The following is a 23,021-nucleotide window of genomic DNA, read 5'->3' on the forward strand; positions in this document are numbered from 1 at the left end:
TTTTTATAAATATAAGTACAATGCAAAAACATGTAGGTACACAATAAGTGCACTGTACCAAATGATTAATTCAAATATAAGTACAAAGTCGTTAAGGCCACCTAACATTTAGCGGGATCCAATTACCTATCATAAGAACTATTTTCTTATTACTATTTAGTGCAAACGGTTTTAAGAAATATTTTTAATGACCAAAAGCCTAATATTTAGCCCATATATTTTATATTTTGTGCACAACCACGCACATTACAAAGGGCATAACACTACCTATATATGCAACTCATATCTCATATCAACAGCCCGCATATTTAGTTTGACCTCCTGAGGTTAATGTCAACATTTTCTAAAGGTCAAATACCTTCTATCATTGACCACAGGTTTAACAACAACAACAACAACAACAAACTATTTATTTATATTTATATTTTTTTCCCCCCAAATTAATATTAATGAAAAATGCCTTGTGCGCTTTTCTAACCCAGAGAGAGGGAGACAGAAGAAATGAGAGGAGGGAATTAAAAAGCTTTGGCCTGAAACCAAAGCTGTAAAAACAGGAAAACTGTCATGTAATTTTATGGCCACAGACCATCTTTCCTTCCTTTCTCGAGCCGAGAGGATGAGGGCGGAGCCAAATGCAAAAAAAGGGGCATTTTCATTTATACTCTTCTGAATATTCATATAAATAAAAAAAAATAAACATACAAAATAAGACACACAAGCAGATAAAGGCAAAAGCACAGCCAGCTCCTGCTCCCCAATGTAATAATTAAATCCTGCGTTTTCATAACATTATATACATAACATAGGCGATATCATAATTAGTACAAATGTATCTGTTCAAGGTTAAGCTGTCACCATGACTGACGTTTTAGTGTACGTTCTCCAGCACCACAGCTCACTTACAGCTATAGTAGTAATGGTGTCCGGGCAGGAACTCAAAGCCCAGGGAGAAGGGTGTGAAGCGCTGGATCTTTTCAGAGAATCTGACAGGGCCATAGGGAGCGAACGGCTGGTTGCACTCCCATCTCTTAATGGCCTCTTTAGTCTCCACGCAGCCCCTGAACTGGCCCTCAGCCACCAGGTAGAGAGCCAGAGTCTCCACAGGGCCGCTCGACGGGTGGTCGGCAGGATAGTGTGGACACAGTATATCCAGATAATCACTCAGATTGACCTGGACAGAGTAATCATCTCCTGTTAACCTGAGAGAAAGACAGGGAGAGAGAGAGAGAAAGAGAGGGTATATTAGAGGGTGTATTTCTATCATCAGAGAAATTCATGGCCACAATCATTAAAAATGGCATTTTTCCAAGTCCACGGAACAGATTTCAGATGCGTCAGCAAGATCTGCACTGAATCACACTCGCTTGGCCGCTTCACAGAATATTATTAAGAGTTAGCGATCAGTCACACAGTCACTGCTGGGAAACAAACGCTTCAACGCGTCAGAAAATTACTTAGTACCCGATGATATGGATAGAAGGATGCAGCGGCAATGTTTAACTGTGGAATAAAGATTAAAGTTAGGCAAGCTATACGTAAATTAGGCAAGTTTTATGTTAGGCTACTGGAGCAATGGTGCACAGTAACGCTGAAGGGAAAGAGAAACCCATGAGGATTTCAGTAAGGTCAAAAGATTCACAGAGCAGCAGATACGGACCATGGCTCTCAATAACAGCTTCATGCTAATTAGCGAGACTTTCATTCTTCGCTTGCCACACACACAAAGTCAAAAGTCAAGTTGCACTAATAGGGGAAGAATTAGCATAGAATGGCCCTTAGTGGCTTGGTAAATAAATTCACGTTCCTATTTGTTTACACATTGTTGACTTTAAAAGGAAGCGTGTACAAGACACCATCAATAAAGAGACCTTTAAAGAGAAAGAGGAACGAGAGAGAAATAAGAAAAAAAAAATGAATAAAAGATAAAAGAATGAGAGCTGGAGAGGGAAACGTAAGAAGAAAGAAAGAAATGACAGGATTAAAGATAGAAATGAAAGACAGAAAAAGAAAAATATAGGGCAGACAGAAAGAGTGACAGAAAACAACAGAAAGAATGGCAGTGAATAAAACAAAGGATGAAAATATGAAAGGATTAACAAAAATAAATGGAGAGAAAAAATATGGAGAAGGAAACACAAAGAAACAAAATGAAAATGGAAAAGATGGATAGCAAGAAGGAAAGGGAGACAGAAAATGAAATAAAGAAAAGAAAAACAAAGGCAGTCAGACAGAAAAAAAAGTTTGCAGCTGAAGTTCACATGTAGTTAAGAAGTGCAGATCAACTACAGACTGTGGAAAAACAGGTGAGAACCAGAGCAAAAGAGCAGCAGAGACGAAGCGAGACAGAAAGAGAGGTGAAGACTGAGAGAGAAGGGTTAGAGAACGGAGAGATAGACACGTGGAGGGAGGTAAAGAAAGGGTTCTGTTTTAATTAGTGGCCCTAGAGAGAGTTTGGTGGGAGACAGCAAGAAGACAAGATGGATTTTAATTGGTCTTTCTTCACAGTGAACGTACGTGTGCTCCAGAGAAGCAACGCGAGCGAGGGATGAGAGGAGGCCACGGAGGAGAAAAGACAGGATGTGAGAGCGAGGCGGCCGGTCCAGGTCTGTCACCGGGAGTCTTTTGTGAAGAAGCGACAGAGCGAAGGAGGCAGAGGAAGTCTGAGAAGGAAAGAAGGGAGGAAGGGAGCGCACACGGGCAGAAGAATGAGGAGGGGGGTTATCCAGAGTTAAGTGGGTGGACAGAGAGACGACGGAAAAAGGCTAATGAAAGACTCCAGACCAGAGAGAGAGAGAGAAAGAGCAAGGGAGAAAAACAGATGGAGAGCAGAGGGAGAAACAGACAAAGTTAGAGAGTAAACTAGGTATCTGACCCAACGTCTATGACCTAGTTTAGAAATTACCTCAATACCTGGGGCGTAAACTCCTTACAGAAGCCAGAAAACACAAGATGTGGTCTGACAGAGGTCATATTAAACCATCAACATTGATTGGAGATGAAGATAAAGATCATCTCCATCAAACCATTATGTCATCGTCCATCCAAGATCTGACAGCAAATGTCATATTTACAAAATACTGCAAGCTTGGTCAGTGATGAGACATCCATAAGTTGCTAATTAGCTGTCAAGCAAATGTAATTTTCATCAATCAGGCCCATTTGAAGGAACAATCATCTCATGTGGCGAGCGTTTATGGTGTCACAGCTGAATGAATGAACAGCAGACCAGAATAAATGGAGTTTGTTTGACCTTTTCTCTTGTTTTTCATAGGATAATGCATTTAGAAATTAATCTGAGGATCGGTTTGCATGTTTAACTGCATTAGAGATCGCTACTGGATATTATTTATCGGTTAGGGAATAAAGAGCCGTTCATACTAAGGATGATAACTATATCTATAGATGTTTTAATAATCATTCTAATTTGATTGTAAAATGGAAATCCGTAGCATATCTATAATGATAATGATGTTTGGTTGGAATCACTTTCAGAACAGTGTTGTTTTCCAGCAAGATGAATGATAAAGTGGAAGTCAACGGGGACCAGCACCAACTGCTTGGTTACTGATCTTTTGTGTTTGGTTGAAGAAGGAAATTCACGTAGGTTTGAAATAACTTTTAGATTTTTTAGATTTTCACGTTTTGGTGAAATTTCACTTTAAAGACATTTTAAATTTAAAGTGACAGACGATTTAAACGCAGCGCATGATTTGAATAAACAAAAAGTTATCTTTCATTAATGTGGATGCCAATATAGCTTTTGTCATCTTTCCTGGTGTGAATACTATATGCAGTGATGGGAATAATACTGGTATATTACTGCCTTAGAGTATATACGATAAAATGGGTAATTGCGAGATAAAGATTAAAATAAAGTCACAGTTGATACAAAAACTGCAAGCTATAAAGTAGCAGTTGTGAGATAAAAAAAAAACAAAACAAAAAAAAACACATTGAGATGGCAAATTAGTACCGTTGGATGTTGTTGCATTTGTGATCTAGAAAGTTTCTTCAGTGCTGGAATCTTACTGTCACAGGTTATCTGTGTTTTTGAGTTTATGCTGCCTTCTGTGCTATCTCAACTTTTTCTATATGCTACTTCTGAAGTTTTAATTATAAGTTTGTTGCATTCAAGTGCTTCGTTTTTTTTTATATAAAATAGAGTCCCACAAGTTGATTCTTGTCTTTTTTGGGGAAGCTTTATTAAAGTCAAAATGTATAAAAGATATTTAGCTATACTATTTTGGCTGTATGCTATACATACAATACACAGCATATAGTTATTAAATGGTTATTTATATACATAAATATACATGGCTGTATATTTATGATTCAGACAGCATGTGAAGGCATTGGTTTATTGAAATTATCCTAAATAAACATTCTTGTTTATGTAGTATGTGTGTGCATGCTATGTATAATTTATTATGTATATATAAAACACATGCATGTACATATTTAATAAAAATGCAGTTTATATATGAAATATTCATATAATATAAAATAACCATATTCATATATTTGGAAAATATTATAAATGTTATTATACATGTACATACGCTGTATGCGTGTATTTGATTAAGAATGTAAAATAAATTAAATATTTAAATGACATTTTTTCGTGTTCCGTGAGTTTAAAAACCACAAAGTGTAACCCTCACAAACCAACTACAAAAAGACTGTTTTCAAATCGCCGGGTAATGCTCTGCAATTACTAATGTACATAAGTTATAACGATGAAGGCGCTGCAAAACCACAGCCTGCCTGCAGACTCGAACGCTTGGAAGGTTAAACTTTCTGGGAAAAAAAAGGTTAGCAAGACTAAATCGTGTAATTACAGCATTGTGTAAATGCGAGTGCTGGAGCTGAACTTTGACAGTGTCAGACAACATTATACTCTAGTTAAAATATTCAAACCGCTATAATTCACAGACACCGGTAATTACATGTAGCCGAGCTTCCAATCTCAGCACACATCTCTTTTACAGTGAGGCGGCGATGAAAGCGCAATAAACAAGCGAAGGGAATGTGTTTATGGCTCCCTCTCGTCTTCCGCAGCGACTCGAGCGATGACACAAGCTTGCGAGCTGATCGATAGCTGTGACTGAGTATTGGTGATCAATCTCCGTGACAGCCCAAATCGATCAGGAGTCATTCAAACGTAACTCAGACAAGGCCTTATGATCAATTTTGTGCTACGTTCAACACCCCCGAGCCGCATAACACGTCTCAATTAACACACCCACACGCTCGCAAATACATGTACACGAGAAAATAAAAGCTTTAATGAACCGCCAACTAAAATTAAGCATGTAGAACGACTTGCCCTGCACGCGTTACTAAAAGCTGGCAAATGGAGTTGCAGATTTACGCATTACTTTATAGACGGTTACAGAGAGTAAGAAGGTAGGGAAAAAGGGAGCTGTAAGGGACGGGAGACACAAAGCAATCAGCAGATAGAGGTTAAAGTGTCAGGCTCTGTCAGGTAGTCTGAAAAATGAAAATGCCCTGAGTAATAGAGAACGAGTGGGGGGAGGGATCTGTAAACTATGTGGTAATCACGGTCATATTCAGCACGCTGATAATACGGCTGCTTCCCTCGAACTGAGATCCGCCGTTGGACTTGGGCTTGATACACTTCGATGGATGCATGAATAATAATGAAAAACAACTCCCGGTTTACTGAAGAAGAATAGATATTTAACAGATTCACGCACTAGGGGCTGTCAGTTGAATGTGTTCATTTTGTGTGCTTAATTACGATTTAAAATAATCTAATAATAAAAAAAACTCATGTAAACAGGCCCACATCTACCTCAGACAGACTGATAAGCTAGAAAATGAGTTGCTTGCGGACTGTGGACCACGATGAATTATTAAAATTAAATATTCAAACGTCAATAAAATACAAATAAAATCATATTAATATTAAAAATACACAGGAATAATACAATTTTATCATGTTTTCATCTGAAACTTTAATGCACCATCTAGGGGTGGGCAATATGAGCAAATTCTTATATCATGATAAAAGTATTTTATTTCAAGGTAACGTTATATATCATGATACAGTTATTTTTTCTTAAATTAGGTCTTTATGATATCTATATTCATGTTTAACACCATAGACTTTTTAAAAAAAAAAAAATTACATTGTAAAGTAAATATATATGTCTTGTTATTTAACTCACCAAATTGATTTAGTCAAAATTTTCTCACTTTTGTTTTATTATGAATGACATGAATGACAGACAGCAGTCATATTAGACTGCGGTCACTTTAAGAGCTGCCCAGATCCAATACACTCTTTTCAGAACATAATGATATTTGCAGTTATTTTGCAGTTAATTGGGATTAATTCAACTAAAGAGATTGCTCAAAACTGAAAATTCCATTTTCATATATTTACCCACATTTCTACTAATGTATTTTTGTCCATAAAATAAAATTCAATTGTAACCAATTGGTTATAGCAACATTCCTCAAAAGATTATCCTGTGTGTTACACAAAAGAAAGAAAGTCATACAGGTTTGGAATTACATGAATAAGTAAATGACATAATTGACATTTTTTGGGTTGAACTATCCCTTTAATTAATTAGCATATAATTCCTCCCCCTTTTTTTCCACAGACCTGCTATGCATGAACAAATACTAAAAAGGCATGAGATCTTAAATGATTAAATCATTAAGTGATTAAATACAGACACAGTAGATTATCCTACAAGATCCACATAATGTCTACAACATATATTGTGTCTGATTAAATCCTGCGGTGCTGGAGCCAAACTGGAGTCATTATACCATTATAGCAGGCGCTTCACGATTTTAATAATAGAACATATTCATAGTAAACCTAAAAAAAAAAAACTGTGTGGGAGTATACGCCGGAGCACGAACATGAATGAAAATAGGGGCCGACCCTGCCAGCGGCACCTTTGATCCCTTTATAAAAGAGAATAATTAAAACACGAACAATTTCACAACCACGGCGGAGGAATACAGAGCAGTTTCAACAAGGCGAGCATACCAAATGAGCTACGCAATCCCGTTTCGGTCTTACTGTACGCCGCAACATAATTGCTAAATGGACCTGATAATTGATCAACAATGCCAGGCTATCCACAGAAAAACAAGACAACATGCTGGGAAAGGAAAGGGGGGTGCGAGGGGTTGGGTTGAAGCAGGTGAGCTGATTGGCTCCTTGAACTTCAGGACTGGTGAAGGTGAGAGACCTTCACCAGTAAAAGTAAAGTAACCTTGTAAGAACTCCATCCAATGAGGAAAGGGCATATTTATGTGAAGCTGCCCCGAGGCGGCCAACAGTATGGTATAAAAAAAATCTGTGAAGACAAGGACTTGGAAAATTTTGAGAAGACAATATGTTTTGAAGGAGAGAAAGTTGTAGTGTTATTGCAAAAATTGAGGATTTGGTTGAGGGGTTAAGACTCAAGGTGGGCCGGTGCGCTCGGCCAAGCTGAACTCTTCCAAGGAGGACACCAGCATGGGAAGAAGGGATGCAGAGCAAAGGATGAGAGGAGCAGAAAGGGTGGAAAAAAACAAAACAAAAAAAAAACGGTTAGAGACCTTGGCAACAGGCGAAGCATCTGAGGGGAGTCGAGGGGGCTAGAGGGGTGAGAAAGAGAATGAGTGAGAGAGAACAAAAGAAAAAGAGCGTACTCTTTCCCCAAAGGGGATCCAACGCTCCACTGCACTTTCAGTCAATGGTTCATCCCTCCATCACAGAGAGTAACAGAAAGATGAGCAAACAAGGTGATTTAAATCAAAAAGAAAAATATTTTATTAAAAAAAAAAAGAAGCCTTTTTATACTCAGTGCCCAATCAGAGGTGTTTATGGCAGCAAGTAGAGCATTCACAATTTAAAGTCTGGTTTGGACTCAACGTAAAAATTACAGCATTGCAAGTTTTCTGAAGTGTAAGCTGAGTAACTTATTATATCATGCTTTGCTTCAGAATCAGATAAGGAAAGTAAATGTGTAAATTAAATGTGACTTTTGGAAAAGATTCTCATAAGGGAAATGTGTTGATCTTTATTGTTAGGATGTTTCTGTTATGTTCTGTCATTGTTTTCATGTGCTGAAATGTAGATACTGTGGTTAAGTCGAGGATGGACGTATTGAGACATTATACCGCTTTAAGTAGTATTGACACTTGTTGATGCAGTGATAGTGTCTCATTGTACTAGCACACGTGTGCTAGTTAGCTAGCAGGTAACCATAAGAAGTCAAGGTTAATGTTTTAAACAAAGGGGTTAAGTTTATGAAACAAAATTATTTAGATTTTTACTGATATCTTTTAGGAAATATTCATTTAGTGAAATATTATTTTGAATAAATTTCACAGTATTTAGAACTACTGGCTTCTAAACTTAAAATTAACTTAAGTGATCACCTTTCCTCGGTCAAAATTAGTCATTACGACGATTGGGTTTTTATGTGTATGTTCTAACATTGTTCTACCAAACTACTTTTTACGCCCCCCATCACTATCGAAAACAGCACACAGTCAGATGCTTTTAAAAAAATGCTGGATTTTTCTTTCGGCGTGCTTACTGTGTTCAATGCACTTGTGAATTCTTTCATTAAAAATAAATATTTAAACACATAACAGCTAGACTCACTGAACAGCGTAGAAAACCTTATATCGTTTTTAAAGTAAATACGATTTTAAATATTATTTTTTGCGTTCATTTAGTAAAATATATTTGCTTATCTATATTTCCTGATCAATATCAACAGCGCTCTTTCATCCAGTCGCTCTATCTTCCTTTGGCTGCCACCCCCATTTTAACTCAGAAATATTTCATGTGACGTGCATACGACCTGTATCAAAGTCGTCCTCATATTCACCATTAACCCTCAACCTTGCATGTTCTCTCTTCTGCCTTCTCTCTGCCAATCTCTCGCTCCCTTTCTCTCCCTCTCATCAGGTCACGTTAGTCTCTGGGGTTTGACAGCCACGTTGCAGATGCAGCCCTGTTAGAGTCTGTTTGAAAGAAGACTTCAAAACCACCGAAACAGAGAAGAACTCAAATCATGAAACCGTGGGACGTTACAGCACTGTAGGGTTAACAAAGACACCAGGGATTCTCATAGGTCTGTTCAGACGGTCACAAACAGAGAGAGAGAGAGAAAAAAGATGCTAAATACAAACTACTCTGCGATGCAATCATGCATAGCGGAAGTAACAAAATTAATATGCTTTTTGAAAGAGGAGAAAATGCTTTTTGGATGTTGTCTATGGGTATGCTTCTAATCAAAATATTCAAGTGCCTCTTGTGGAAGCTACTCAAATCCTAACAAAACCTAAAATGGACAGGCTGCATGGCATGCCCTTATTCACCAAAAGCATGAACACAACTGCACAATAAATAAAATATGACCCAGATTACATGAATAGATGGTACATGGTTTGTGACAACCGCAATGAGTTTTGTGCAGCAAATTATATGGCTGCCGAAAGCATGATACCATTAAAATTTAATTTCGTATAATGAACAATTTTGGTGTTGTGGTTGGTTGCCAAATGATGTCCAATAAAAATTCTGGTCCTGAAGCAAAACCAGTTGAGCATCACTGCACCATAAGATTCAAGACCAGCGAAGTCACAGATGCTCTCACGAACCCAGCAATTTAAATGTTATGATTAATTACTTCTTTTTCATGATTAACAGAGAAATGCGCACACTCACAAATATTATACACTACTATTCCAAAACCTGGTATTTATGTGTAGCTTTTTATATTCACCAAGGCTGCAATTGTAAGACAAAAGAAATACAGGAAAAAACAAAACAAAAACACCCCAAAAAAATAAACAACACGCACACCAATACTGTTATTTTCTAATTTAATAAAATGTAATTTATTCCTGAATTTATTCCAGAATTTTCAGCAGTCATTACTTCAGTCTTCATATGATTCTTCAGAAATCATTCTAATACATTGATTTGCTTCGAGAAACACTTTTTATTATCAGTGTTGAAATCATTTTGTTGTTGTTGTTGTTAAATAGGATTATTTGTTCAATAATAAGTTCAAAGAACAGCATTTATCTAAAAATAGTAAATATAGTGTAACAAAAGATTCCTGTCACATTTAATCAGTTTAATGAATCCTTGAATTAAAGGGATAGTTCACCCAAACATGAAAATTCAGCCATTAATTACTCAACCTCATGTCGTTCCAAACCCATAAGACCTTCATTTATCTTCAGAAAATTAAAGATATTTCTGAAAAAAAAAAACCAGAGAGCTATCTGACCTCCCATAGAAAGCAAAGGTCTTACCACAATCAAGGTCCAGAAACATAGCAAAGACATTAGTAAAATAGTCCTCGTAACAACCATAATTTTATCAAGCTACAGTTTTTGTGTGCTACGTGAACAAAAATAAAGACTTTTGAACGATTCTTCTCCTCCTCATTCGCTATTGTGCAGAGAATATCATGACGTATACAATTACGGAAAGCAAGCGAGCGCATTGGTTGGGATATGTGATACACGTTGTCGAAACAAGAACAAACCTAAAAAGAACAGAATCTGACTGACAGGTTTTAGTTAGGCACAGTTACTTCTCAGTAGTGAATAAATCATTGAACATTTTCCGTAATGTGATTCAACAACGAAAATTGAGCACTGTAAATGATTTGTAACCAAATCTGTAAACAACGTTTTTTCACAAACCAAATTATTCATGGCGCTTTTTGTCTTTTTGGATTAGTACACTCTAAATACAGAGTAGTTATGCAGAGAAAAGCAGAAGACTTCAGGGACTGTGAGCCAGATGAAGGCAGCCGTGCACAGCCACTGTAACATTCGCAATTCCAAAAACACATTCAGACCGCCTCACGAAAAAAACCGACCCTGCCACAAATATGTCCTTCTCCTCTGCCCCCTCCTGCGATAAACCCACCTAAGCTCCAGCATGTGGCGCATCCCCAAACCCCATGTTAGCCCCAGCGCTAGCCCAACAGGCGCTAAGCTCTTCACGCTGCTCTGATGTGTTCAACCGTTTCAGACCGTGTGTGTTTGTTCATCCAGCCATGTTGTGTCTAACCTTACTATTAAGGCTGTTCGGACAAACGCCTACTTGGATTCCGGCTTTGGCCATCCGCTACCCCCCTATTTGCCCCTTAACGATATCCTTCTTTCTGTGACCATTTCCTGTGCGCTGCTCTGTATGACGTTCTTAAAGTGGTCGTCTCTGCCTCCTTCAGGTCTCGTATCCCTCCCTCGCTTTCCTAAAGTGTTGGGAAGCAGGATCCAAACCCTTTGTTAATAGATGTTATTCTACGGTGTGGTGGAGGAAACAAGGAAACGCGCACACACAGAAACAAACAGGACTCCTGACCTTAAGCTTCCTTTTTGGTGCCAGCATTTGCGTGGCTCTTTCTATCTCTCCAAAGGCGCCAGGTGTGGGGCCACATGTGGTTAGGGGCTTAGTTTGTTTCCTGTGAGGTGCTGGCTTTCCGCACATACTAAACAATCTTGCGGGTTCCTGCGAGGAACGTATTATTCACTTATAATGCATGAGAGTTTATGAGCGAGATAAGGCAGGTTCATTCGCTCGCGTTCCAGCTGAAAGAACAGCACCAAGCCGTAGTTACCTTTGTGGGGACAGAACAAGGTTGTTCTGCAGGTGCAGCAATTCGCGATATTGATTTTAACATTTTTCAGGACAAGGCTTTTGTGGCATGGAAAGCTGTAACTACACCCTGGAAAATTAATTTCTATCGTTATGCTGAGAAGAACTTGACAAAGACAAACGCTACTGACTGAGCTAAGCTGTATTCGTTTGTCTGTGGCATTTTATAAAAACTAACGCAGGGGAATTGCCTTTGGTCAGTGAAAAAGCGATGCGGGAAATGCCAGATTTCTGGTTCCTAATGAACGGGTTTATAAATGTGGGTCTTCCAAAAAAAAAAAAAAAAAAAAAAAAAGTGCCCATATTCAGATTAAAACGTTTGATTATAAAAACCAATAAAATAAAACAAATAAAAAAAGAAGATATTTATAAAAAAAACTAAAACAAATAAATTTAAGTACTCCAACATGAATAAATAATTCATAATAAGGTTCTGGGAGGCCAAATAAGTTTGAGAACAGCTTTTAGAAAGCAATTTTAGGCTATTAAATGGACTTGAAATCATTATGAATTATTTTGAGGTGAAAAGATATTTTATTCTATTGCATTCATAAAAAGAAAAAAAAAACTAAACACACACATACACACACTAATCTGCATTTAAATGTGTATTTTAAAATATTTTCTAGATAATTTGCTGTTGGACAATGGCAGCATAAACTGTTACTTTATTAATTTTTCATTTTAAAATTATATTTCAGTAATGGAGTCTCTCACGCGAGAATCTTCATACAACTACATTTTTAAGACCTTCAGGAGTTGTTTGCGTGTGTTTTGTTTTGCATAGAGTTTTACATTTTTTCCGGTTTCAAAATGTTAACAAGCTTGAATCGTGATATCTGTGTGAAATAAAAAACGTTCGCATGCACGCTTCACGCTCAAATACACATGTATGTGTGATTAGCAAACGAGACTCATTGTCCCTTAATTCAATTCATTAATTCGTTCATTAGGCTTGTTCATTCACCCATTCGAGCTAATACATTACACGCAGACACTAAAGAGTGACCTACATGCTCCTGAAATCTCCATGCAGTGGTGTAACGTGTGTGAAAAGCTGTTTCTGTGCTCCAAGAAGCTCAGCCTCGCTCAGAGCGCGGATGCTGGCTGCTCCTCGGCAAAGCTGCAGGAGATAGGTTTGTAAAGTCGACTAAAAAGGAATGCGCCATGTGTATGTGTATGAATGAGGGGGGTGTTTAGCATTTAGCCAGGCACCGGAAGACTTTGTGTGCCCCCTGTTTTCAAATGCGTTTATCACTGGGCAACGGTGCAGCCCGGGGCTCTTGAGGCCGGGGCTCAAACAGAGAGCCGGGTCTATTTTCTGCCTGTTAGCACAGCGCCCCTTTCACCAAGAGTCAGCAGGACCCACAGCACTACAAAGAACAGGAGGGGATGACTTTAGCATGGTATGTGTGTGTGTGTGTGTGTACGTGTATGTGTGTGCATAAGTCAGGATCTGAAAGAGGAAGATTAGCAAATGGCCTTCTCAGCCTCGATGCGAACCTCGGTGCTGATGCTCTACTATTGAAGTGGACACTGGCTGCTTTTCTTGCTGAATACAGATAAAGCTAATACCTACATAAAATAATAGCTTTTCAGTGAATAACCCCAAGCATTGTAAAGCTCTTTTATAGGCTTTTACACCCATTTAATACCATGAAAGAAACGTAGTACCTACTTTAGGTTGTGAAAGAAACCACAAGAGCAAAAAAAAAAAAAAAAAAGAAAAGAATGAGAAAAGGGATTCGTTTTGTTCATTATAAACTAATAAAACACCAGTGGAGCGCAAAAGCTACAATTAGAGTGTCATTTTGGGAAGGGTGCAAAGAGATCATTCACCTAAAAATGATAATCCACAGTCCTGTCATCATTTACTGACCTCTCACGCCACTTCAAACCTGTATAACCTTCTTTCTTCTTTGATGATATTTTTTTTTTGTTCGTGTGATGAACGTCAGCGGGGTCCAAAACAAAACATCACAGTAGATCACAGAGCAACATTGGACCCTATTAAAGGATAAGTCCACTTCCAGAATTAAAATGTCCTGATAATTTACTCACCCCCACATCATAACTTTCTTTCTTCAGTCTCAAAGAAATGTTTTTTTTTTTGAGGAAAAACTTAACAGCCATGTCAGATGAAGTCAAAAAACAATGATGTCAGATGTTTTTTTTTCTAAGTTGAAGAACAACCAAGTACAAACTAAACGCATGAACTGGGATCGCGCCTTTTGATTTCTGACCTTAAAATCATTAGCCACCATTTAAATCCACTACAACTACAAAAAGTAGTTGTTTCAACTTGAAATAACTTGTTACTCCGCTGCCTAAAATTTCTGTTTAGTCAACTAAAATACTTTAGTTGTCATGTACATTAACATTAAGTGACATGTCACTTAATCACTGTGCCTGCTGCGGCTATGGTAGGGCAACAAACTTCCTTGATTATTACGCCCGGAAAAAAGGATAGTTCCTAATCATATCGGCCTAGAAAAATCGCAGCGTTTTATTTCCCGCCATATAACCTATTCATATTCACACAATATAACTACAAAAGGGTCATAAATATTAGGAAATATATTAAATATAAAAAAAAATATTAAAACCCTATGGTCATTTTTGAACACGATGCTACTTGTCTAATTAGATTCAATGATCTATGCTAAGCTATGCTAAAAGCGCTATCACCAGACCCGGAGATCATCTGAAAGGATCCCAAAACTGTAAAACTTAACTTTTTAACTCTGGGGGAGTTGGAGAATGAGCCTATTTCCAAATAAAAAAGTGGACTCTTCCTTTAGAAGAAGTCATAGACACTAGTTAATGCCGCAATTTGGTTAAGCATATAGCCCTACTTTTGAGTAAATTTATCCAAAGTGGCACCGACATGATACAGTAAATTCTATTTTTATGACTTTTATGATTCCACGGTTCCCTTCCCATTGGCCTACATGTTGTATATTCATTATAATGGGCACATGAACATATGCGAATCTGTGCATGTGGGTGTCCAGGGGGTATGTAAGGCCAGAGGTGCAGTGGTCTGGGAGTCAGCCAATCTGGAGCTGGGAGCTACGCCAGGCCCTCTTCACCCCACCCTTTCCTCCATCGCCACTTCCAAACCTCAGACTAATGATGGTTCTGGCTGTTTTAAAACCCTTTTTGCCTTCGCTTTAAATACAACTTCCTCCTTTAGCTACTGTACAGCCGACTGAGCCTTTCCTCAGGGGTCTTTAAAAGGTCTGGAAAGATGGCAAAAAAAGTAAAGAAAGGAAAGACGACACAATGGAAAGCGCGTTGGGAGACAGGTGTCTGCCTGTAGGATTGGCATAGCGGCAGCTGTAGGGGTCTGCGGTGCGCCGGCCCCTCTCTGGTCTGCAGGCCCAGCTGTCGCTGGTAAGTGGGTTAGGGCGAGCAGCCACCGGAGTTACATGCTCCAGTGTTCAACCCCGCTTCGCGCTGAAAAGGGCGCCTGCTAAGCAAATAAGCAATAACGATAAATCTGAGCTGGCTTTGGGCATCCATCATTGCGAAAGTGGGTCACAGTTTTGATAGGCTAGGAACTCTTGCCTCTTTCTGCTTCTCTTTCCTGCACACGTCCCTCCTCTATTGCTCTCTCCCTCACTGCATGTTCTGGCTCTTTTCTTTTCCTCCCTAGCCGTCCACCTGTAAAGCAACAACTTTGCTTCTCGCGCCTTTGATTTATATATACACATTTTATGTACAGTCTATATAAAGTAATGAATGCTTTACATTGATCAACCGTGACATGCAATGGCACCATTACAAATAAATGCAGTTCTTTTGAACTTTCCATTCATCTACAAATCTTCATAAAAATGTCATGGTTTACACAAAAATACTAAGCAGTACAACTGTTTTAAACCCTGATAAGAAAGTTTTGTCATCCCTTGCTCTCTCCCTCCTTTTTTTTGGAACACTATAGTCCTTTTTCTTATTTCTTGTCCATCTAAATATATTCCTTTTCTTACTACTTCATGACTGCTTTATTTACTTACCATTTGGCAAGCATTAGATTGCTTTTGCTCATGCTTAATTGCAATATATTAATTTTCACCATTAAATAAATTAATAAAAATCTCCTGCAGCGACACTGATGAAGTGTCCAGATTCATATCTAGGGACCAGAATATTAAGAAACTTGAAACGAGCTCTTTTTACTTGCCAGTTATTAACCACTTAAAAACCAAACCAATCCAATCCAATCCAATCCAATCAATGTCCCAGCAACCTCTCATAAACGCATAGCAACACCCTGGCAAATACCTTAAAAGATCATTGGATGCAACATGCACTTTTTTTTTTTTCTCATCCTACGGAAGAGAGGGGTGGGGTGAGTAGAGCTCATTTGCATTTAAAGGAACATGGATTAAAACGGCTTGCTAAAAACAGAAATTTTAACCAAAGTATGTTAAAGGCATTTCATTAAGACCCTAACAAATTCTATCAACTTGAGGAAAATAGCCCCTCGATTAACCTTTACATTATATGTATAATTTACATTTATATGCCCTGATAACCTTACATTAAACATTCAACACTCACTATCCAGGTGTTGTGTAAAGACCCAGTTACTTGTGTATTGCTAGCAACTTGTGTATCAGCTAAAGTTATTGGACTTTGCGTTTTTCGTCTCTCCCTCTTTTTTTAACAACTTATTTATAATGTAGCTCGTTAATTTTAGTCTACAGTTTAAATCATGGTATCTTGTGTTGCTAAAAAAGGTGTATAATAATTTGAGGGAAAAGGGTAACATTTATCCCAAAATTTTTAACAGCAAAATTATTTCAGAATCTGATTCGAGAAACAACAACATCCACATCAGATGATCACTGCATGGATCTAATGGAATAACCTACAGAAAAACCGGTGAGTTTTTAACACATTAGGAGTTTCACATTGCTGGAGGATATTTGGGAACACTTGTTCAACCTGGTTTCGCAGTGCAAACAAAACTAATGACAAAATGTCCCGTTGTTTGTTGCAGTCACAACTGGTTAGGACAAAAATCAGGTCCAGAGGAGATGGAAGCTTTTAAATTGCATTATAACATCCCGTCTCAGTAGGAAACAATGACAGAGGTAACAAGCCTGCTCTTTTCTTTTTTTCTCTCAGACACACACGGAGTGAGAAGACATGAGGCATTATCACCCTGAAGAGGAGGAGGGGGTCCATTGATCTCTCGTCTCTTTTACTCTTTCTCTTATTTGTGGAATTTGTAGCTTTTTAATAAAGTTCAGTCTTCCCTCCCCCACTCTCTGCACTCACTTCCTTTCCTTGTCAACAATTTTCTCTCTCTCTCTCTCTCTCTCTCTCCTTCCTTCCCTTCCACCCTCCCTCCCTCTCTCTCGCTCGTCTCCATTTCCCAGTGCCCGTCTCTCCTCCTCTGGCTCTTCCTCTCTCACACACTGTTTATTTAAGCACTTTCACGGTCACTGCATTGTAATCTCATGGGACAAAACTGCCCTTTCTCTTTTACACTCCCTCTCTCTCGCTCTCTCCCTCTCCTTCTCCTTCGCTCCTTCTTCCCTCTCATCCCATTCTCTCCTGGTAACCTTCTCTATCTCTCCCTCAGCCCCTCCTCTCCATCTTTCTCTGTCAAAACGTTTCAAATTCAAATTCAGATTGGTTTTTCCTGAGCTGAAAGGGCATGAAAGAGTGCTGGTGCTTGGCAGCCTTGAGCTTTGTGGTGCGGTGGCCAGGCGGAGAGCCGGAGGAGAGCCAAGCACCTCTGAACATGCTCAGGTCACAAAGGCCTCAGCCGCACAAAGAGAAGAACTCGCTCCATACAAAAAGCAGCACCCACGGCCTGCATTAGGCACACATAGTACAAAAGATTTAAAAACGCCCCACACAAAACCCAAGAACGCAAACGACACATTAGTGTTCTGTAAAACAAAAGAGAAACAAAACAATTAACAAAAAAACGCAATGGACTATGTATGATTATGTATAATAAAAGTAGTAAAATTAATAAAGCAATTAAAATTAAATAAAATAAAAACGGCAATGTAATAACTACAATAAATAAAATACAAAAAATAATTTACAGGAGGATAAAAATTTTAATACAATATAAAAAAATTAATTAAAACTACAAAAGACTTCTACAAATAAAAGTATAAAATTACAAAAATACTAGTGCTGGCAAATAATTAATCATGATTAATTGCATTCCAAATCAACATTTTTACTTACATAACATGCATGCGCATTTATATATTTATTATGCATATTTAAATACATGCTCATACAAGTAAATATTTTGAAAATATTGCATTGTATTTACATGCATTTATATCATTTATATTATTTCCAAAAATATTAAATATATAAACAATATTTTCTGAAATATACAGATGTATTTATATATACACACATAATAAATATACACATTATGTAAACAAAATCTTATCTTGCAGACGATTATTCATGATTAACAGTTTGAAGGCACAAAAAAAATTATAACAATAACTTGAAATTGCAATAATTTCAACTGTAAATGAAATTTTATTTTATTCAATTTCAATTGAATAATCAAAAACTGAAGTAAAAATTAATTTACAAAATAAAATGACAAAAATATAATAAAAACTCAAATTAAAAGGACAAACTACAAATAAAAAACAAACAAAAAATATAAAAATCATACAATAAAAAAACCTTAAAATAAGTGTATCATTTCAAAATTAATTAAAATAATAAACAAATGTAAAATCCATACAAAATGGTGAATTAATGACATTCTAAATTTAAAATGAAAATAAATAAATAAAATAAAAATAAATGGTATTTAACTCAGCCAATATCAGTCAGAAGCAGCTGGCTGAAGTGAAACACCAGGGCCACCATTAGCTGTCTGTAAACAGGAGGACGCACTTCAAGTACAAAACTCTTTTAAACGGCCCACACAATACTGAACAACAGCCGAGCCGTGGGGGAGGCAGAGCCAGGGTGGGTTCAAGGAGGACACATGTTGTGTAGCCGTGGCTTCTCCCATGCCCCATGCAGAGAGTGAATTATCCACTTAATTTAGGATTACAGACAAGCAGCTACCGCTAGAACAATGAGACAGTCCGGTGCCGTCTTTTCAGATAACATTACAAAACTCATCAGGAGGGGCATCTTCAACACAAGTACAGCTGTCCACTCACATACTCCCAAGCAGAGATTCAAAAAGCGGGAGACACATTGATGTACGAGTATCGATGATCTCCTCACAATAGTGTGGCCAGATGAATAAAGAAAGTTGTAAATATAATGGTTGCTACGCCCCACAAGAATCAGCAGAATTATTCATCACTAGGTTTCTAACCATGATAAAGATGCAGCAGATGGTTACGCGAAGATTAGTAACTAAATGTATTAAAAGGACAAGAGAAAGTAGAAGTACAGTGTCATTTTTCTTATTTTTTTAAGTTTAAGAATACTGAAGTATAGCTTTCACAATTAAATTTCCGTCTTTCCACTTTAAAATGTTACCAATTTGTTATATTTGCTAGAAATTTCAGAGTGAAGTATTATAGTTAGTTAGGTTTAATGTCCTCCTCACTATGGCATTTCAACAAAAAATCTAATTAAATATAAAATTAAAATAAAATGATTATTTTTTAAAGGAGAAAAAAGGAATAAACTGCTAAAGAATTAACCTTAGGAGGGCTAGTAGTAGTATAAGATATCGTCTTGTATAGTCTCAGACCAATGTCTACTAAAATAATTTCACCAAAAAAATAAAAAATAAAAAAGTGCATTTGATCCCACAGTCTGCACAATAATGATGGCAAAGCTGCCCACCATATGAGAAACGGTACAGGGAGCTCTGCAGGAAATCTGTTCAGTGTGTTCCAGACACTGACCGCCAGACCTGCTTGATGAATAGGACCCAGTCATCATCAGCGCTGCTTGTTTTGATTGCGTTCTGCTTCCACACGGAGAGGACAAATCTGTTTAATAACCGGAGAATCGTGCGCTGCCGGTTTGAGGAACTGAGACGGTTATCAGAACACGTCGATCAGAAGCACACACCCAGACCTGCACGTGCAGGAGCTGCGTCCCGTGAACACGCGGCTTCACCGCAGCACCATACCCAGCATTCCATGCATTCTGCTCAAGACCCTCCCTACAGGTATCTGCTGAGCTCCAACAGCACATCACACACACACACACCCCATATATAATAACAAATTACAAGTCACCTGCCCACAGAATATCTACATTCGAACAATAACACGCATTCCGATGCACAAATGTTCACGCTTCTATGTTACAAACCTACAAGAGCCACATATGCAATAATATCACAATGATACATCAATCTGTACACACACACACACACACACACACACACACACACACACACACACACACACACACACACACAATGACAAAAATTAAAACCACAGAAAATTCTATTTAATCAATTCTACAAATAAAATAAACCAAACTAAAACATACATTTAAAATACAATTAAATTAGAAAGGTCTACAACAGTAAAACTCAATTTAAATTTTTACATTTTAAATTTTAATTTTCAAATTTTAAATTGAAAATCTATTTTTTTAATTTACCTTTAAAGATAAAACACAGAAACTATATACAATAAAATAATAGTAAGTGGATGTAAACATTATATTCAACACCAAGCACACACATCTATCTTTAAGTAAAATATACAGTCCAATTATGTACAAAATAAACAAAAAATGATTTCTAGTGATTATTTGTCTTTTCAGCGCTTTGATTGCTTTTATAAGCAATACTGATGTAAAACGTTTATTTCACTAACAACGCTGAATATCACGTCACCAGTTGATTTAACTCATTTAATTTCAAACTCGATCTAACAAACACTACAATAACGAACCAAACCCACTCACACATATATGCTTATTACTTATTAAAACATGGGAGGGAGAATATTAGAAAAGTACATCACAAATCATACAAACAAATAGACAAAACTCCCAATATGGTAATTTTATGATTCACACCATTCCCCAAACGTTCTCCCTTTAGGGTAAGTAAGCATGACGAGGGTGTTTCTCTCCACGACTGCACAGTGACAGTGATAGTAATACCTGCTGACATCTCTTCCTCTCTCCCTCTCCTCACCCCTTCTTCCCCAGAGGGGCTCCCCTACCGATTCAGGCGCTGAAAACTGTTGATTCTCTCCCTGCCATCCCTACATAATGTGCTTGCCTTCTTTCTGCTCATTCAGGATGGGCATAAATGTCTTTTCCTTCTCAGCAGAGAGGGGGAAGGAAGACGGAATTGATGCAGGGAAGAGTGGACTGCTGGATGTTCTGCTGTGCCTGTGCGTGCGCTAGAAAAATGAAAAATGATGAATTGCAGAATAAAATATGAGTCAACAGCGTATCCACGAATGTTTCGAGTCGACTTGAAATGTTGTTCGCAACCCATTTTTCATCTGTGATTTCTGACAGCATTAAAATTAGGGTGAGACTTTAGAGAAACTAAGCAGCTAGTCATTGTTTCGAGAAACATAGGAGCACATCCGTCTTTCGAACCGCATTAATTAACTGTTGTTAATGACGTCAGTCAGATTAAAACTGGCCAACTATGGTTTTTAGAAAACAGAAACCTAATTGATAAGATGCAAAAATAACACCCAAAAACACTATTAGGCTGTTGGTTAACATTATTCAATAACACACCTTCAATAAGGCCTTATTGAAAACAGCAAGAAGGAAAGTCATTATAGAGGAAGAATATGCTTTGAAGAGAAGAAATACAATATTTTTTGGGAGAACATGCACTGATGATTCATTCACAGGGCCAAGAACACGCATTGATAAAGAAAATAGGGTCAATTTTGATTTCATGTTGACTTTAAAGGGGTGATGCAGGAATCAGATAAGCAAATGGCTACTTTTTAAGTTGCATGACAAAGCGTCGTAGAAAATCAACACTATTGATAAGAACCAAGAAGTGGTTTGACAGGAAGATAAGTCTGAACCACAAATCAACACACACCCATTATACACACACTGCTACCCTTCAGTCAAGCACACATATGAATACAAAGCCAAAAAACCCCAACGCACTTACATAAACATGACAGCTTTTACTTGGTTTGTTTAAAAACCAAGAGATCGAATCGGTTACATTTTAGGACACTATATTGTTCCATACCTGCATTTTACAGCCTACATTGTGCTGACACACATATATTGTGGCAGTATAATAACAGCTAATGAAATAGTGATATGATTTGCTTTTTGGTAATGAATAACCAAGAAAAAAAGATAACTCTAAATGCTGGACTATCGGTTGGTTTATGATTAACTTTTTCACTACTAATAGGCTACTTCACAGAAATTGGTGAACTTATAAATGATTATTGGCCCCTTTGTTTTCATAATGAAAATAAAAGCAATTCTTCATTTAGACAATAAATCCTACATTTTTATCTACTTTAGGAATGGAAATTACTCTACAGTAGAAAATATGCAATAAATTCTTTCTTGGAAAAGTTTGCTAAATCCAATCACTCTTATTTGAGCGTAACAAACCTAATATATAAACCACTTAATTTCCACTTTATTCCTGTAATGGCAAAGCTTAATATTCAGCAGCCAATGCTCCGATATTCAGTGTCTTGCGATAAATCGTTTTATTTTGGTGCTCAAGGAATATTCAGAAACACAGATTCAATGCTAAAAACACTGATCTTTTTTCGAGACTCAACTAGCTACATTGGAAAACTGGAATGAGTAGTTGATTGTCGTAGAATGGTTGGAGAAAGTGTTGGAATTTCTCAGACAACACAACACAATCTGGCACAGACATATATAGGGTCTAGCTTAAACAGCATATCAGACTTCTCTCTGTCTCTCATGTAATACATGTCCATTAGCAGAAAAAGGAGGACACCACACAAGATCACGGTCTCAGACAGACACAACTTCCTATACATCCCACACAGGAAAGAGAGCTAAGCGTGTGTGCATACGTGTGCTTCCCTAGAGAAAGTAGCTTTTCCATTAAACAATTCTGCATGTGTAATATTGAAAGCCAAAACAATAAGATTTCCGGTCCACATTTGATGCCTCACAACAGGCGATGCTAGAAACGCAATATCTCTCAGCCAGGCTAATACAATTGCACAAACACAGTAAAACCCCCATATCCCGCAGTAATTCGGTTTGCCCGCTGAAGTGTTGGCGCAGGTACTGAGTTGGAGGTATTTTCAAGAGGGCACCCTTAGGTTAAGTCCAGTGACAAAGAACAAAACACTGTTTTTGGTTATGAATCTTCAACCACGGCTATATCCACCCCTGCATTCCTCATCGAACACTAAGCGGTGAGAACAAC

At 37.6% G+C, this 23,021-nt stretch overlaps 1 protein-coding gene across 1 annotated transcript in view; it reads right to left on the reverse strand.

Moving 5' to 3' along the window:
* The window catches only part of si:dkey-246i14.3 (ephrin A4), a 44,922-nt gene that overhangs the window by 15,421 nt on the left and 6,480 nt on the right, over window positions 1-23,021 (reverse strand). Inside the window, exon 2 of the mRNA XM_043261164.1 lies at window positions 904-1,199. Within this exon, the coding sequence (XP_043117099.1) occupies window positions 904-1,199 (296 nt within the window). The remainder of the gene's footprint in view (window positions 1-903; window positions 1,200-23,021) is intronic.

Source organism: Puntigrus tetrazona, chromosome 16 (assembly GCF_018831695.1).
Source record: "Puntigrus tetrazona isolate hp1 chromosome 16, ASM1883169v1, whole genome shotgun sequence".
Classification (NCBI taxonomy): domain Eukaryota; kingdom Metazoa; phylum Chordata; class Actinopteri; order Cypriniformes; family Cyprinidae; genus Puntigrus; species Puntigrus tetrazona.